This window comes from Leptosomus discolor, chromosome Z, assembly GCF_034619465.1.
Source record: "Leptosomus discolor isolate bLepDis1 chromosome Z, bLepDis1.hap2, whole genome shotgun sequence".
NCBI lineage: Eukaryota > Metazoa > Chordata > Aves > Leptosomiformes > Leptosomidae > Leptosomus > Leptosomus discolor.
In genome coordinates this window covers 50,258,664-50,276,580 of record NC_141419.1, presented here as the reverse complement: position 1 = coordinate 50,276,580, position 17,917 = coordinate 50,258,664, and the positions used below count along the sequence as shown (strand labels likewise).

At 45.7% G+C, this 17,917-nt stretch overlaps 1 protein-coding gene across 1 annotated transcript; it reads left to right on the top strand.

Annotated features, from left to right (window-relative positions):
* The first annotated feature begins 2,053 nt into the window (after nucleotides 1-2,053).
* Nucleotides 2,054-3,337, top strand: LOC147413281 (transcription factor Jun-like). The gene has a single exon (XM_086480005.1). The coding sequence runs from the start codon at nucleotides 2,054-2,056 to the stop codon at nucleotides 3,335-3,337; it is 1,284 nt and encodes a 427-aa protein (XP_086336131.1).
* Nucleotides 3,338-17,917: the final 14,580 nt, after the last annotated feature.

The window sequence follows — 17,917 nt, the reverse complement described above, 5'->3', positions numbered from 1 at the left end:
AGAGGCTGTGGCTTCTCTGCCTAGGCAGCCCTCTTTGCCTCGCTGCAGAGAAGGTATCAGTCATTGTGATTTGCTCACACAGGAATATGACAAGAAAAGTCCATACAAGCAAGCAACTGCAGCAATCCTTCCACAAAGCCACTCGAATTAGCTGTTTTCAGTACTTGGTCTTGACTGAGCACTGCTAGCTCTGCCCCTCTGCTGCTAGGTCAGCCAAGAGACAAGGAAACAAAAATAAGGTTTTTTTTCTAGCGCTACCTTCCTCACCAAGAAAAGACAGGGTTACTCCTGTCCACGCAAATGCGTCTGTGTCTAGCTTTTGCCTGATGACTCTCTTCTCACTAGAGTTCTGCTGCTACCAGTTTTCTGGTCAGCAATTCTGGCACAGTCTCAGGGAGCAACAGGGTGGGGCTGCCCCACGGGAAGATGAGCTGGGGGCAGCCGGAGCCAAGGTGGTGGTCCTCGCCAGCCTGGGCAGAGTCCTGCAGTGCCTGAGCAGGGTGGGCAGGGTGGGCATAGTGGGCACTAGTGGTTGGACCCAGAGACACACCCAGACCAAGCGAGGTGATGAACCAGGTACGAGGTTCACCCACGGAGTACAGCCAGGAGCAGCAGGAGATGGTGCCAGGAACAGAACTGGAAACACAAGTCTAAGGTCCACCCTGGAAAGAGGAACACCTCTGACGTAGCTGGGCAGGGATTGAAGGCCCGGGGCTGAGTTGAAATGGAGCTCCTGCCCCATGAACAAGGTGTATATTTGGAGGCGCCAAGGTAGGTGGGTCAAGGTCATAAAGGCCTTAGTTAGTGCACTTAGTTAGACTCCAGTTCTCCTATGGATCTGAAGCGGCATGTCTGGGGCAAAGTCCTTCCTGACTTGACATTGGTGTCTCTGCCTGCTCCTGGTTTTGGAGCAAACATAGGCCCCAGGGAGGCACAGTGTGGCCATGCACGCAGTGGGGCTACAGCAGAGCTCAGCAGTGTCACTAGATCCTGGGATAAGGGGCACTTGGTCTTGATGCGCTGGGAGGAACTGTCTGGGGAGAAACCACAAATAGATTGCAGAAGGGTTACACCTAATTGAGGGGATGCTGGTGGATTGCACCATGGACGGGGAAAACCGGTGAATGTGTAGATAAGCCACTGAGGCCCTCAGTCAGCAAGACAACTTAAAAGAGAGTTTTCAGCAGCTCTGTCAGGACCACATTAGCACCCCCAGGGATTTTTAAAAGACTGGGTGGAAAGCAATTTCCTCATCCTGTAAGAATTTTGGAGACTTGGAGAGGGGCAGGGGGAATTGTTTCAAGTGAAGAGAAGAAATAAGTACCACCCCCTAACTGAAGAACAGTACTTCCATGTTTCAGTAACGTCAAAAAGCAGCTTCAAACCCATTCTCTGAACTTTTTTTCCAGAAGAAAAATTAAGTCAGGTCCATCTCCTTCTTGGGAGAGGCTTTTGCTTTGACAAGTTGGCCTATTTCCCAACGGCTGAGCGTTTCCCCGGCAGACTTCCCAGCCCACATCCTCGGGAAGCATTAGCCCTCGGCACCTGCACCACCCTGTCCCCGTCCCTCGTAGGCCAACGCACCCGCACCTGCCCGCGGCAGCCGCCACGCGTGGGCTCTGCTCGCTGTCCGGCAGAACGCATGCCGCGGCTGGAGCATTGCCGGGCGAGGCCCACGGGAAACCCCTCGTCCCGGGCGAAGCTGCCCCCCCCCGGCAGCGCCTCCTCTCCTGCACCGAAGCAGCCGGGGTTCCCCACGGACACCCCATCGGGGCAAGCTCGGGGCTGCGGCGGGAAGCCCTTTCGCGCAAGCCCGGCGGGCGGGGAAAGGAGCGAGAGGACCGACAGCGGCGGAGCGGAGGCGGCGGTGGCAGCAGGGCGGGCAGTCGGCGGGCCCGGGGCGTGGCGTGGGGCCGGCGGCGCCGGGAGGCGGCTCAATCCCCGCTGCCAGCCGAGGGCGGCCGGCCCCGCGGAGCAGGCGCGCAGCCCGGCCCGGCCCGCTCCGCTCCGCGCCGCACCGGAGCCGCCGCCGCGGGCCGGCGAGGGCGGCAGCATGAGTGGCGGGCGTAGCGGGCGATCAGCTGTGAAGATGGAGGCGCCGTTTTACCCCGAGGAAGGACTGGAGCTGCTACCCGACTTCGTGCCGCTGCCGGGCTTCGGTACCGCCGGTGGACCCGGAGCCGATGCGGCAGCGGGGCAGAAGCTGCAGCTGGGCGCCGGAAAAAAGCGGGACCTGGCGGCCGCCGCCCCCGCGCCGCTCCCGGGGCCCTTCGCCCTTCGCTCGCCCGCCGGCGCCCGTGGCAGCGCGGCGGCTCTGCGCTTGCTACCACCGCCGCCGCCGCCGGCCGCCACCGCCCCGCCGCCGGCTGCTGGCTCCGCAGAGCCGGCGGGCGGCGGCGGGGCGGCGGCCCGCGGCGGCCCGGAGGCCGCGCTGGGCTCGGCTGCGGAGCTACCGCTGCTGAAACTACCGCCTGCCGCCGACCTGGAGCAGCTGCTGATCCAGGGGGGCGCGGGGCTGGGGTCCGGCAGCCCGGGGCCGGCGGCGGCCGGGGCAGGGAGTAGCGGGGCGGCGGCGGCGGGGCCGTTTCTCTACCGGCAGCCGGTGACGCAGGAGCAAGAGGGTTTCGCTGACGGTTTCGTTAAGGCCCTGGCCGACCTGCACAAGCAAAACCAGCTCCTGGCGGTGCCGCCGCCGCCGCTCTCCACGCCGGGACCTTGCTGCACCGCCCGCCCGGGGCCGCCGGGAGCCCCCGCCGCCGCTGACCCGCCGGCCGTCTACACCAACTTGAGCGGCTTCAACCCCGCGGGGCCGCTGAGCCCCTCGGGGAGCGCCTACCCCGCCGCCTCCGCCCCACCGCCGCCGGGCCTGGCTTTCGGGGCGGCGGGTCTGGGGAGCGGTCGGCTGCCGCCAGCGCGGTCCCTGGAGGAGCCGCAGACGGTGCCCGAGGTGCCGCCGTCAGCGGGCGGGGAGGGCGGCAGTACCGCGCCGACGCCGCCGTCCCTGTCGCCGCTGGACGCGGAGAGCCAAGAGCGGCTGAAGGCGGAGCGCAAGCGGCTGCGGAACCGCATCGCCGCGTCCAAGTGCCGCCGGCGCAAGCTGGAGCGCATCGCTCGGCTGGAAGAGAAGGTGAAGGCGCTCAAGGGGCAGAACGCCGAGCTGGCCGCCACCGCCAACCTCCTCCGCGCCCAGGTCACCCAGCTGCAGGGCCGCGTCCGCAGCCACCTGTCCTCCGGCTGCCATATCAACGCCGCCGGGCATCCTCCCCCCGCCGCCGCCGCCCAGGCCCGGGAGGCGCCCCCCGAGGCGGCCGCCGCGCCGGAGACCAGCGCCTGCTGAGGAGGAGGGCTCCACCGCTGTCGGCCCCGTCCCCGCCCGTCGCCGGGGCGGCGCGAAGGCACCGCAGGGCCGAGCTGCTCGCCCGCCGCCGCTCTTCTGTCGTTATTATTATTAATTATTATTATTTATTTGAGCCCGGAGAAGGCGGTTTCAGGAGCCGGGTGTCGCTGGCGTTTCCCGAGGTCTGTCGATGTTGCGCTCGCTCAGCAGCGAGGGTCTCCGTGGGTGGTTTCGGGGCAGGTGATTGTTTTTTTTTTCAGTGAAGTACTTGAGGTCTGGAGAGATTTCGGAAATTAAGGAAATTCCAGTTTACAGAAAGATTCAACTTTATTTTCATGGGGGATATAAAAAGTGTTTCCTAATACACCTTACTGAACTGTATAGCAATGGATAAGCTTTTCAAACTCAAAAAAAAAAAAAAGCCAGAATCTTGCTCTTTTGAAAAGATGTGTGTGTATATATATATATTTAAAACACAATATGGCTATGTATATTTTCTTGGTATTGATAAAGAACTTTTTTAAAATACTGTCTTTCTCTAGAGCTTTAATTTGCCATTGAGAGTTAAGACAGCTATGTGGGTGCTCTTGCACTTACACGGCTTCGGTTTTAAAGTCAAACCCTGGAGGGGAATGATTTTTGTTGTAAATCTTAAGCAGGATGAAATGCATTGCTGACTCAGTCGTATGAAAATACTTTTCTAAACTGTACGCTCCATATTTCTTGTGCCAGTGCAAACTTGGGGCATTGATAGTTATTTATTGAAACTTGAACACTTTTGGATGTTGCCTAGACCTTATTTTTCTAGATAACATGTTAGTAGGGAAAACGGTTACTTTGGCAAGAAGAGCTTTACTTTTCTTTCCTTCACTGTGTACATTCCAGTAGTGTTTGCTCTTTGTATAATAGTATAGTAACAATTCAGTGCTATACAGAAAAGGGCTCAGATTTGGGGTGGGTTAGCTATAAAGGTGATAATTCCATTGTATTCTATTTGAATAAATAGCAGAAATATTATGGAGAAGTAGATTTATTTTTTCAGTAGAAATCTGTGTATCTTCTTGGTCTACTTTGTTCTAAAGAAACTTTCTGCAATACTCTAAAGACAGAGTCAGCGCTAGAACGTGAAATTTTTTCTGGGAAGAATTGGTGTCATTTATTTCTTTGTCAAGGTTTTACTAGTAGAAGAGAATAGCAAAGGAACTGTTTCCTCTGATTAGACATAATCCTCAATAAGTTTTTGAAAGCTTTAGATCCCTCGCTTGGTACTACTGCCTACCTTGCTTCTGCTGCACCTGTGTGTTTTGAGCCTAGCTGCTAATGCAGCGCTGCCTAGCCCTGTGGCATAGTGCAGTGGGAAGGGTCTGTCGGAGTGTGACGGTCACCCCACCAGAAGCCCCTCGGTGTGGGGGCCGCAGGCCGGGCCTGCCACTGGGGGAGGACAGGGCTTCTCCTGAGCAGATCCAGCTGCAGAGCAAGGCCTGCTCCCCTCTTTGAAACTGTGCTAAAAACTCTGCTTGAACTCAGAGGCAAAATTTACATGGGGATATGTGTCCGTGCCAGCTGATGAAAATGGGGGATTGTATGAGGAGCCAAGGGGGCATAGACATCTTTATGTGTACAAGCCATTGCTCAGATCTGTTAAACCCACTCAGGAGCTGTTAAACATCTCTTACTTCTTCTGAAGGCTACACTTGATGCTTTGGAATTCAAGAAGAATGGGATAGACTCACAGTTTTTCTTGCTTTTATTGGGGATACATGAGTGCTATCTGTTCAGAAAGTTGATCTGCAGCAGTCAAGTGAGTAAGCTTTTTGTTTCATAGTCGTTCTGTCACACGTGTGAAATGACATGACAATGCATAGTAATTGTGTTATTGTAGCTGAGATGTTGTGAGGATATTTCTTTTCTTAATGCATATGCAAATTAGGTAGAAGCCATATTAGTCATTGTATAACTGTTTAATCATGTCACCTTTTTCCGTAGTTGAAATGATTGCCTGTAACAGTACTTTCTGCTATTAGAAATACTAATGAACAGATAAAAAATTGTTTTCATCTTAACACAGGTTTAAAGACTTCTTAAAGGCATTCTGAACTGGACAGCATACAATCTGTAGCACTGCCTGTTATATAATAACTGGGTGAAAAATAACTGTGTTTTACTATGTGGTAGGCATCACTATCTGCAAAGATGCTGCAAGACTGGAGAAACTGGTAAAGACTATTTCCACACACACACTTAAAACACTTTTTCTGGTGAGAAAGGTAATGCTGCCTGGTAGATATATTGATGTGAGATGCTTAGCTTTACTGTATGTGTAGTGAGATGGGGCTTTTTTTTAAGGAATCCTGGAAAAGTTCATAAAAATTACATGCGTGGACGCTGCTGTTTCAGTTGTTGTGTTTGCAAATGACTAGGGCTATGTAGAGATCTTGTGGTAGGACACAAGACAGTGATAAATGCAGCTGTGCAGTACTTGTTCTTTCTTTACTTACTTTACCATTTCTGGTCAGAATAAATTAGCAATGTCCAAGGAGAAGTGGGGCATCCCTAAGACACAGGAAATCACTACAATTCCCCTTCCCAGCTAAGGGCAGGGCTATAATGGGCTATAGCCTGGCAGGTGGTAATGAGCTCAGCCTTTTCAGCATTGTAGTGTTCAAGCGGGCAACCACCACATGTTAACTCTCTCCCATTTGAACTTTCTGCAAGAGCAGACCTGCATCCAGCCTCTCAAACATCTCATGTGGTAACTTCTCTGATAGCATGCTTTATGTTCTAGCTGACATCTGTTAGGTAGTAGAAGTGCTGACAGGCCAGCTCTGTTACCCTGATGACTGACAAGAGATTACCAGTGAGGCTGGTGGCTCCAGCGCTCTGCCAAGAGGCTGCTGTTCTGGTGGTAGAGTTGTCCAAAAGAAATGTGTTTTCTGTAGAGTGACAGGTTACCTTCATAAATGCCTTCTTTTTATCTGGTATTTAGGCTAAGACAGGATCTAACACTGATGTGACTAAAATCTGAGAATAGTGTGGGGTGGTTGGTTATTTTTTTCCCTGTTGATTCTGCTAGAGGTTGCTGCACCTATAGCAGAGACATGAGTGGATAGTCTAAGCACCTAATGGTTTAAACCAACATAATAAGACTCATGAGTGCTTGCCTGCTCAGCCATCAGGCTTGGTTGTTACTGTCTTCTGAAAGGTATTAGTACTTCCCTCCTGAAGTGTTCCTAAATCTTTAAACACAGCTTCTTTATTTTGTCCTGCCGTTTTTCTTCAGTTCATTGCAGCATTTTTCATGTCTGTTTCTTTTAGGTTTTGATTTTCTGCCCAAAAGTTTGGTCACTGTGAGATGCTAAAAGATAAAAATTTTATCTGTGTAAAAATTTTCCAGACTGTTTCTATGATTTGCATCAATGTAGCTCCTTTTCAGTAACTGCAGTCAAGTTGGCTGTGTAAGTGTCACTGTAAACAAACAAACAAACAAGTCTGTTAAAGTCAGTTTGTGTTTAGTGGAACTTCAGCAATTTTTAGCATTTTTCTTCATCCTTCAAAACTGTACCCTGTTTTGTTATACTTGTGCACACTGTTCCCTTGTCCTTACAAAGATTCTCACTGTGTGACTTGATTTGCAGGCTACCCTCATGCCCTTCTGATCTGGCTTTGCATTCAAGGTGCAAACCCATGACAAATAAACATCCTTCTTTGTTTCTTTGCCCTAGATGTAATCTTTGCTCTGGAGATTATGCAGTCCCTTCCTTTGTCTATTTTGGCTGGTGGGTGCTTGCTCCTGTGCGCTTCTAACTTGGCTGATCATCAGCAGATTTTGAATGTGCTTGAAACGATGTCTTGATCTAGGTGTGAAGTGCCTTCCTATTTAGGTGCTACAGCAAAATAGCTCGATTCATAAATGACTTTTAATTTCTTTGAATTGTTATCAGATCTTTTCTGTCTTGGGTAGAATGAGGAGTGTTTGTGGTGGGGGAAGTCTTGTTCAGTCCTTCCTTGGGCAGAGGGAGGAGCTTCCATCAGATCTGCCTCTGCTTGTTGTGGGTGCAGGGAAAGTACTCTGCTAGAACTGATTCAAATTATGTCATTCCTAGAAAACTTTATTGGTTTGCTCCCGTGTCGAATAGGTAGTGAGATCTGTCAGTACCACAAGGTGTCCAGACAGATCTGGGTGGTTGGTGAGTTGTTCTTACAACTTTCACTGTGACTCCAGGTGAATCCTGTTTGCCAGGCTTAAAGAGCAATTCTCCAAACACAAGAACTTTGTATACTTTGAGAGGCATGTGTTTGGGGGTGGTAAGTCCTGATTATCAAGAGGGGTGACACTTTTGTTGTGAGCCTTTGGTGGTATTGCAAGAGGTGAATACCTCAAACGATTTGGGCTCTTCACTGAATGTCGTAAAATCACCATTGACTATCATGCACTGTTCAAGATCAAAGGTTGGCCCTACTATTTTTCTCTGTTATCTTAGTTCATGTTTATGTCATTACTGAAGGAAGAGTCATGAGGCATACTTTTTTTTTATTTAATTATCTGATTGACTGGGTCCATCTCACCTTTGACAAAGGAGTGATCTCCCAAAGTTAAGACCTGAGGCACTCTGCAGTTTGCAGATGATAAAGTGGAAGTTTTGTTTGGCAACTACTTTCTAATCAGTCACATAGCTTGATGATACTTTCCAAATTGTTGTATAGTGTTGTTCAGTGGTGCTTGAAGTACAGATGCGTGCTATGTGTGAATTATTAGTGTGCTGAAAATAGTGACTTGGCTGCCATAATCTGAGTCTTGGCTATTTGAATCCAGTAGCTTCTTAGAGAAAATTTCTCTGTATCTGAAACTAATATGCAAAGAAAAAACCCCATCTACTTGTACCATAAGTCACTCTTCAGTGCATTTTATATGTCTGGATTTTATATGTCTGCTTCTGGAGTGTAAGTTAAAGAAGAAAAAGTGATGAGTTACATTTTTGTTTGTTCTTATGTGCAGCTGTAACTGCTGCTGGATAATTTTGTGCTTTCCTTACTTGATTCTCTAAGTTTCTACGTTTAGCAAGTAGATGAATTGGAGTATGACATATCTGTGTACATATTTGATTTGTACAAAACCACTTCCATTGTCCAAGTATTTTGTTTGCAGGTTTACTGCAACCCAGAATGAGTGTTGAGGAGTTCCTAAGCTGTTTTGACACTCTGTGGTCACTTTGTCCAATCAGTATTGTGTGCAGTGACTGTGCATCTTCCAGTTGAGGTGGACAGCAAAATCTGTCAGGGATTCACCTCCTTTAACATTTGGCAATATCTGTATCAGCAGAAAAAGCCTTAAACAGGAAGCTTTCACAGTGTGTAATAATCCTACAAATGTTGACTGATATTTCTAATGGCACAGTCACTTGCCGTGGGGCTGTATCAGGGTTTACTGTTCATGAGACAGTATGATAAATGTTCCTGTGACAAAATGCAGAATTTAAAGTTTCTTATAAACTTGTTAATCTTACTGCACATGGTGAAAGTTTACTATGAAGGTGAATTGATAAATTAAGTCAGAACTTACGGAGACTTAGGCCGTTATGATACATTACGGGAGGCAAGAGATCTTACTAATTCTCAGTTACTGCTGTCCTGTGTTTCAAAGATATCTCTCTTTTTATCCTGCCTATGAAGTGTCTTGCAGCTGTTCATGCTATGAAACCTCTCTTTGTAATGGCTCGTAGTAACTCAGAGGCAGGACAGAAGCCACTTCTGCATGAAGTGGTCATGTGTGACAAACTAAATGTAGGTTTCTGAAAAACAGTGCAACAGTGAGTGCACAGTGGAGAATCTGCTGTTGTCTGTGTGTTGCTAAGAGAGTGTAGAAATGTGTACACCTAATTCATAACAAGGGCAGCTTTTCAAGACACCTTCCTGTTGACTTGCTACAGTCATTGATCCTTGGCTTGCTTTAGTCTGGAAGCAGTTTTCCTAAGCTGTTGCATACCAGAAGGTTTACATTCTGCATCAATATAGTCACAAGATCTCTGCTTGGATGTTGAAACAGTCAACTGCATGTAGGTCAAACAGAATGCCATGCTGTAGCTGTCTTCACAGGGTCCTGCTGAGGAAACAGTGGCAGGACAGGAAGGAAACCAGTCTAGGATCTGTATCTTCACACCAACACCGTGTTTTGAAATGCAAATTTCTGTTGAGTAGTCTTGACAAAAGTGTGTCACTCATGTAAAAGCACTGAATCTTGGTCTGGTGCCTGCAGAGCACATGATTTTTTTTGTTGGGCTTCTGCTTTGGGTGGTATCGGTATCCTTTCAACCCAGTGTCAGCTACTGATACAGGAAAAGGCAGCAAATCCAACCTTTATGAACAAATTCTTTTGAAGTGCCCAGAATACTCACCAACACATGACAAGGTGTTGAGCACAAACACTAGCATGCATAGAGAAGGACATGGCCAAATGGAGGAACTGTGGTTTTCTTAGCTGCAGCAGTACACAATGGGGCATCTTAATATTCTTTGTCATGGTTGAGTTTTTGCAGAAGAAAACTAAGCTGCAATTCTGTGTGTGATTGCAAGGTGATTTTTTAGATTACTGGTCAAGCTGGAGGACTGTCAAATCCTGCAATGCTAAATTAACACAAAAAGATCATTTATTGTGAAGTCACATTTGTCCTTAATGTAATCTGAAGTGCTGCAGTTCATATGTAGTAATTTGCTGCAAAGTGAAGGGAAGGTTATTATAAATAATGTTTGCCAGGGAGGCACCCTAAATAATTACCTACCTGCTGTTTGCTTTTTTGTCTGTTATCAAAAGGTCTGTATCCATAGCGTGGCCAGCTGTAAACTGAGCATTGCTCTGAATTTCTGGTACTAGTAACAAACATGGTCTGCAATAGTTTAAGGAGTGTATGTGCTGGCTAAATGGCTTTTCTGGAGGATTTATGATTTCTGTAGGAATGCTTTGGAGTGATGGTTGAATATGAAGCCTTGCTAACACATGGAGATAATAGATATGACCAGTTCACTGTGCACTAATACGCAGATTCTGATATTTAGCACATTGCTGATAAGATTTACTACTACTGTTACTTACTGGCTAAGAACTAGTTAGTTACGAGTGGAATTGTAAGCCACCTAAATAAGGTCCACACAGTTCAGAGAACTGTGTTGCTGGAGGTCAGTAACAGACCCTCCATCCCTGCCCAGAAAAAAGTCTTCGGTTGCAGTCTTGGTTTTGGTTTTGCAAGTTTGTTTACTTTTCTAGATTAAGTCCTGTTTTACTCTTCCCTTGAAATTTATTTAAATAAATTTGAAAACCTTTCTGTTAAGTACCTTGAAGCATCCATCTCTTGCAACTGTTCAGTTACAGTCTGTGGTATACTTCTGTCATACATGGAGAAACCTGAAGTCGGGCTTCTCGCTGCATCCCTGTTCTTAGACCATGGACTGAACATTTGAAAAATCGTAATGAGTAGCTTAAACTCTTTAGAACTGTTTGATACCATTTTCTTGTCCTCTCCAGAAAGCTTCCCACCACCCTGAGGGATGTGTGGCCCTCCTGCCTGATATGAAAAATTGACCTTTAAGAATGAATAGTCTTAAAAAACAAGGCTTATACAGATAGTCTTGTGGTTCACACTGAGCCTTTTGAAGGATAGCTTGTTGAGCTTGAGAACATTTCCCACACCTCGATTTCATAAATCTCCAGATTTTCTTGTACTGCAGGACACAAGCAATGTAGTGGTGTAGAATAAAGTTACTGGACTGTTCTAGAGAGTGTATATAGGATGCCCTCCTTCTTTTTCCCTAGTGACTGCTAGAGACAGTGGTATAAAACTTGTCCTTCTTAATGAATAGAGCCAGAGTTTGAACTCTTGGTTTTTTCCAACTTTCACCATTCTGCCTTTTAATATCCTTCATGGAAGGGTGACAGGAATAGTGGGGAAATACTGACTACTGCAGAGTTAAATAATCTTGTTATATATAACATGTCACATAAGCTATGGCCATAAGTAGCTAGGACACCTATTCTATTTACAGTCTGCAAGATGACACCTTCAGAACGGGGATTCCTAAAATGCTGCCTAAGTGTCATTACCAGTCCAAACCATATTGTGCCAGTTTCTAAAATGGTATTGTAAGCCTTGCAATGTTTGAAAGTCTTTCTGGGCACACTGTAAGTACAATCGCAGCACAAGCTGGTATGTCTGTGGTATCTTTGTGGTATGATACCACTTTCCCAGCAGGCCAAAGGTGTGTAATGAAGTCTACATTTTCAATTCCTTTCCCCATGGTGATAGTTAGAGATGATAGTTGGAGGAATCAGCAACAGTAAGAAAAAACAAAGAATCCAAAGAAGAAATAAAATTTATCTCCGATACAATATTTAATAGTAATAAAATTTATACCTGATATGGTATTAATAGTAATATTTATTGTATGTTTAAGTGACAGAAAATTGATTCGTCTTCAGAATGCTTTTTAGCTTATTTTATTTTTTTTATTACTGCTTAAGTGTCTTTTAAACTTCCCTTCTTTGGAAACTGCCCCTCCCTCTTTGGCCTGATGACTGGTAATTTCACACTTATCCTTATTTATTTAAAGCCATGGCAACCACCATGCTGAAATGTCATCAAGTAAAGTCCAGGTCTGAATGCTGACATGATGCAAAGGTCTGCTCTCTAATAAAATGCGGCCTGTGAAGGACAAGCTCCAAGAGGCAGCTACGCCCTGTCTTCAAGCATTTGCTCTGATTTCAAGGCTTTCCCATGTGGTGTTGCTCAACATGTAGCAAAACAAGTTCTTGCAAGCCCCTTGAGCATTCCTCCATATGTAACAGATTAGATATTCAGCTTTGTTAATTTTTTCCTCCTCCTACCCCCTCACTCCTCCCTGAAAAAAAACCCACCTCCAAACCCGGAACAAGAGACCCAATGCAAGAAAATCTTGGAGAATTTTTTTGCTTTGCTGCAAAGTGCTATTTGTTAACTAGAGGCACTTAGGGCAGTTCTGACATGAGCCATCAATGTAAACACTTACTTGCGTTGGTGATTTTGCTTTGGTTGTGCTTAGCTACTTTGTAGGGGACAAAGGGAAGGGAGTAAGTGTTGCAATATAGTATTGTGCAATTCCTGGCTTTCAAATAGAAAATGATGAGCAAGCCTGCATAGGCCTCTCACCCACCAAAATTTAGCCACTGATTCTTACCGCTCCCACTCTTCTTAATTAGGAATGGGTCTACTGGCTTCTTAGGGTCAAAAGGAGAGAAGGGTAGAGATCCTAAAGAGAGGGCAGTATGAGGGCTGTACTGCTGTGAATGGCCTTGAGCCTCCTGGGCCTTAAAACTCAAGTTAATCTGTTAGACTACCTGTAGTTTATGATATCTGAAGATAATCCTTAGGCTCCCTATGCAGGGTCTTATCAGGAAAGGCAGCTGGGTCTGTATTGCTGAATAAGTATTGGTAAAGTAGCTCTTCAGCTTTCTGTGTTTTTCAGTCTGTGGAGTTATAGGACATTCTTCCAGGGCAATTTCTCTTTCTTGGAGTGGCTCATCTAAGGTTGGCTTGTTCTTGCTGCTGTTTCTGCCCAGAATGAAAACCTTTCTGAGGTTTAGGGGACCACACATGGGCTCTCACTATGTGGTGTTTGTGATGGTTAATGTTGTTTCACTCAAAATGAGACCCCTTGAGAAAGGAGCAGCTCCAGATAGGTGCAGACTGGGAAAGATGATTAAATCCATTGTTCTTTGAGCAGTATGGCTTTGCATATTGATGTTGAACAGAGCAACTAAATCCCATCAGCTAAAAAGGAGAGAGCTCTTAGGCAATAGGACCCAGCTTTGAAAGTGCTCTGTGGTTTCTGGTGCCTGGTTCTTGCTGAACTTCTGTGATGTGGAGGATGGTTGGTGCCCTGCAGTACCATAACCCTTGCAATATTGTAGGCTGGGGCTGCTGCCAGAATCACGCAAGTTCTGTGGTCCTTATTGGGATTACAGTCGTGCCACATGCTGATCAACAGACCAAAGAGATCTTCTGAAAAGGAGAAGCAGACACTCCCTGCTGGGTAGCCACCAGCACCCCCAAGCTCTCTTTTTGTCCAAAAAGAGAAGTGTGAGCAAACTACCACTTCCTACAGGTCTCAGATCCAAACTAGTTCTTTCCAGGCCATCAAGCATGGCACTGAAACTTTCTCATTCAGGATAGCTATTCAAAACAAAAGGTGGAGACAGAGCAGTTCAGATTTGGCTTTGCTTTCCCAGCAGCTTACACGCAACTAGCTGGTGAGTGGTTGTCTGCCTACATCCTTTCCTAGGTTCTTGTAAGTTGGGGTTATGTGTACCTTCTTATTCTGCCTTATTAAATTAGCTGGCACAGAGGAAGCCTCTGAGAAACTCTTTCAAAATCTCTGCTTCAGGAATAATTTTTAAGAAGTACAGTATTTGAATAGATTAAAAAAAATATACCAACACAAAACAAACAAACAAAGCAAACCACAAAACAAACGACTTTGTATGGATACAGAAATACTTCTGCTTTTTTAAAACTGATTATTTTTGGAAACTCTTCAAACAGGTGTGCTGGCAAGGACATTGCACACAGACAGAGGTAATAACAGTGAAACAAAATTCAGTAGCTACTAATTTGCTGGATTTGGTCAGGAGAGGTTTATCAAGAACACTTCTGACAGCTTTTTTTTCTGATGCGGTGATTTTTTTTGTGTAAACAGAAGCTACAGGGCTTAATAATAGACAACTGAGGATTATGTCCATCGTGATTTTTTTATGTTACTTTTACAAACTATATAGTATTATATTAAAATACTTATTCTGAGACAAAGTGGACATTAGTTGGCATCTTGCACTTGATTAAATGTAAAACATTTTCTTAATTTAGTGATGTGTTTAGGAGAATACTGTAACTTACTGAATATACAACGGTGATAACTGTGTTTACAATAATTTTCCGATTCCTACTGGTCAGTGACAGCCAACTTGTTTAAGAGTTAAAAGTAAGGCATACTGCGATTGGCAATCTTGGAAAAGTTAACTCGATGCTGCTACCACTAAATACTGTGGGATGGATACCATGGGTTTAAATGGCAGCAGAATTGTGTTCCAAGCCTCTGTCTTAAGTACTTACGACTAAAAGGCGACTTGCCTTGTGCTCATTTACATATCCTTGTGTGTAGTATATCGGTTAGAAATCTGTTAATGATTGATTTGTAACACTAGGACCTTTATGGAAATCACAGTGGATTTTTTTGTTTGCTTTTGTTTGTTTCTGAACAGACACTTAGACATTTTGGAATGTATAACATTGATCCTTGTGCTGGAATTGTTTACATGCAAAAAGGTATTTATGATTTTTTGCAAACTGCAATGTGCAATTTTGTACATGTGTTTTAAACTAAAGAGTTTATAAGGAAGATATTGTATGTACAGTACTTGGACATGACTATTATTTCTTTGATATAAATATCTAGAGGAAAATTAAAATTTCTTTATATTCATATTTTTGGCTGTGTTTTTCATTATTTGAGCAAGACATTTAAAAGTCAGCTTAAGTCATAAGTTGTCATTTTGTTGGAAAATCCAAGAAGAATTTGTTGATATGGGCTTTTATTAAAAATAGTTTTTAACCATGCTTAATATCTTTTGATTGTATCAACATTTTGAAGTGCAAGGAAGGAAGAATTTCTTCTTGTAGAAATGCTGCTCTTCAGGATAACATCCCTATGTGCTAGGGCAGATGCAACTCAAAAAGTAAACGTTTAAAAAGAGCAAAAGAGGAGAAGTCCAGCACTGGTGACATCAGATTTCAGGCTATTACTAAGGAAAGCCGACTGGAGTCATCAGCACTGTGGGATGGGACTCCAGTTGCCCATGTCTTGACTTTTGTGTTTCAGCAGGATGAGCAATAGTAAAAACTTTTTGCCACTTTAACTGTTCTGAAGCTACATTTAGAGCAAATCTGTTGAATAAGGCAACTCTTTCTCTTGCCCGTGATCGTTCTTATGCCCATTGCTACATCTTGACATATTCCCAAAGGCAAGCTACTCAGTAAACATCACCATGTGCTGAAAACACTTCTAAAGTCCCAGTTGAAAGCTTCCCTGCTCTGGGAAGGCAGCCCTGCCTGCCAGATACATCCTTCCAAGTAGAGTGACAAGGGGAAGGACTGAGTGCCAAGCTCCACCAAGAATGCTCCAAGGAAGGATGCCAAGTTCAAGTGAGAGCTGAGAAGCACAGCAGCGCCAGTGGTGTTGGCTACACCAGCTCATGCCCTAGCACACGGCTGGGCCCTGGCTTGTTCTCTAGAGGTACGTGGGTTCCAGATCTGACACTGAAGACATGATAGAGGTACTGGTTTCTTCTCATTTAGGATATGAATACTAAGATTTCAGAAGCATGCAAAAGTTGGGGGGAGGGGGCAGGGAGGAAGCTGTAAGCACACTGCAGTTCGAGCTGTTGTACCTTGGCGCTTATGGTTTATGACCACATAATCAGTTCGGTGTGGGATCACTGTGACTTCTAAATGTGAACCATGTCTCTTTCAGTGCTCTTGGAGTTACTTAATGCTTTTTAATCTTCATGTTGTGCATGGCTGCAGGCTGTGTTTCTCACATGCTAGCCAGACCACTCTTTGCAGATTTCCACTCTGCTCTAATACAGATTTCTTCCTGGAAGAGTCTGTAGCACTCTTGAAATAATCTCGATGCTTTCCAAATTAAATACAGAGGGGAGGCAGAACAACAAGATGGTGAGAGCCTTTAACACTTTGATAGATGCTTGAGGGCATTTTTGATAATTTTAAATGTCAATTTGAGCTTCAGAGCCTAGTTCCATAGAAAAGTGTTTTGAATACGTGGCGTAGGAACCAATCTACTTGTTCTTTTTGAGCTTTCAGTGCTTCTGGCCTTGAGAAGAGTGCTGCCTTCAGAAGTGTTCAGAGAGGAGACAGTTTAGACTGTGCTCTATTATCCACAGGGTGTGGAGTAAAAGCTAGGCGCTTTGCTTTGGTTGAATAACCTGCAGGATTGTGTTCATTTTTTTTTGCTTCTGAGATGGTCCCTTTCTCCTCCCCCTCTGTCTTTGGGGTCCTTGCAAGAGTGGAACAGACATGGTCCTTGCACAGCTTCAAAAACTAGTGTCCTAAGGTATTAATTCAACAGGTTATCACTTATTCTTGAGCACTGCCCATCTTCCGTACTGAGGCAAAGGCCCAATGGTGCTCTTGCAGCCTACTATTTCTTTTCCTTCAGCCTGGGTGACTCAGGTTCTGGCATCCACCCTTCAGGTGGATCCAGCAGTTGCAGCAGTTGCCAGGAGTCAAGTAGCAGGTGACACACAAAAGCTGTGAACCTCTCTCACTTGTCCTGATGTGGGCTGGTTACTTTCTGTTTCATCTGCAGCTGGCTGCATTTACATAATTTTAAAAAGTTTTCCCGTTCTCTGGTGTGACATAGCAATGTGCAAGATATGACACACAAGTTGTGTTGGGTTTCCCCCCACCAACTGTAAATGGTGTCAGGAAGTATAAATGGGAAGATTTCAACACATTTGGGCAGATGTCTCATCATCTGAACCGTTCTGCTGAATCTGAAATTCGTGCCTTTGTCATTCTTGCTGCGGCTCTCAAATGTCCAGAAAGACACTGCTGCAGGAGACAGGGGGAGTTGATGACTTGTAACTTATGGGTACAGCGGTTTAGAGAGGTGGTTGGATGGATGGAGGCTGTTCTCTACTGTCAGCCTGTGGTCTGTAAGTTGGGCAGGGCTGGAGGCCTGATTCCTGAGCGTCGAAGTTGCACAGGCCAGTCATAGCTCCCTGGATACGTGGTATGTCCCATGATTTGACTGTTATGGGTAATCCATCCTAATAATTTTTGAGTTTTGGAGGGTATCTCAAAGCTCATTCTTCAGGAATAAATTAACCTGGTGCAGGAGGAGACAAATAGGGCAGCCAGATCAAAAAATTTATTACCATCTCCTTGCAGCTTTTACTAATCTGTGGACACTCCTGGAGTCAGCCACTCTCCAAGTCATACTGTTCTGTTGAATGTACTCCTGCATGGCTCGGACCTGGCAGCTCCTCTGCACCTGTAGCCACAGAGTCATATAACCCACAACACAGCACCTCTGAACACCACACTACCTAAGGTAAATAAATCTGGGATTAAATGTCCATCCTTTGCTCAGCTTATTTGTTGTTTGGGTTTTTTTTTCCTTTGATTGAGCAAGTTTTTTCCTTTGGACATCGTAAAGCAGTGTCTCTGCAGTTTTCGTAGTGAGCTTGCTGGTCCTGGTGATTGGCAGGCATGAGGACAGCAAACAACTCAGTTGTCCATGGCCCTGAGCTGTGGGCCCAACTGGAAGAGGTTAGATTTAGATGAGATATTAGGAAGAAATTTTTCACTGTGAGGCTGGTGAGACACTGGAACAGGTTTCCCAGAGAAGTTGTGGCTGTCTCCTCCCTGGAAGTATTCAAGGCCAGGTTGGATGGGACTTTGAGCAACCTGGTCTAGTGGAAGGTGTCCCTGCCCATGGCAGGGGGGGTGGAACTAGATGATCTTTAAGTTCCCTTCCAAC

Bases quoted from the DNA above. Each gene is read 5' to 3' on its own strand.
- LOC147413281 (XM_086480005.1), top strand. From the start codon at position 2,054: ATGAGTGGCGGGCGTAGCGGGCGATCAGCTGTGAAGATGGAGGCGCCG.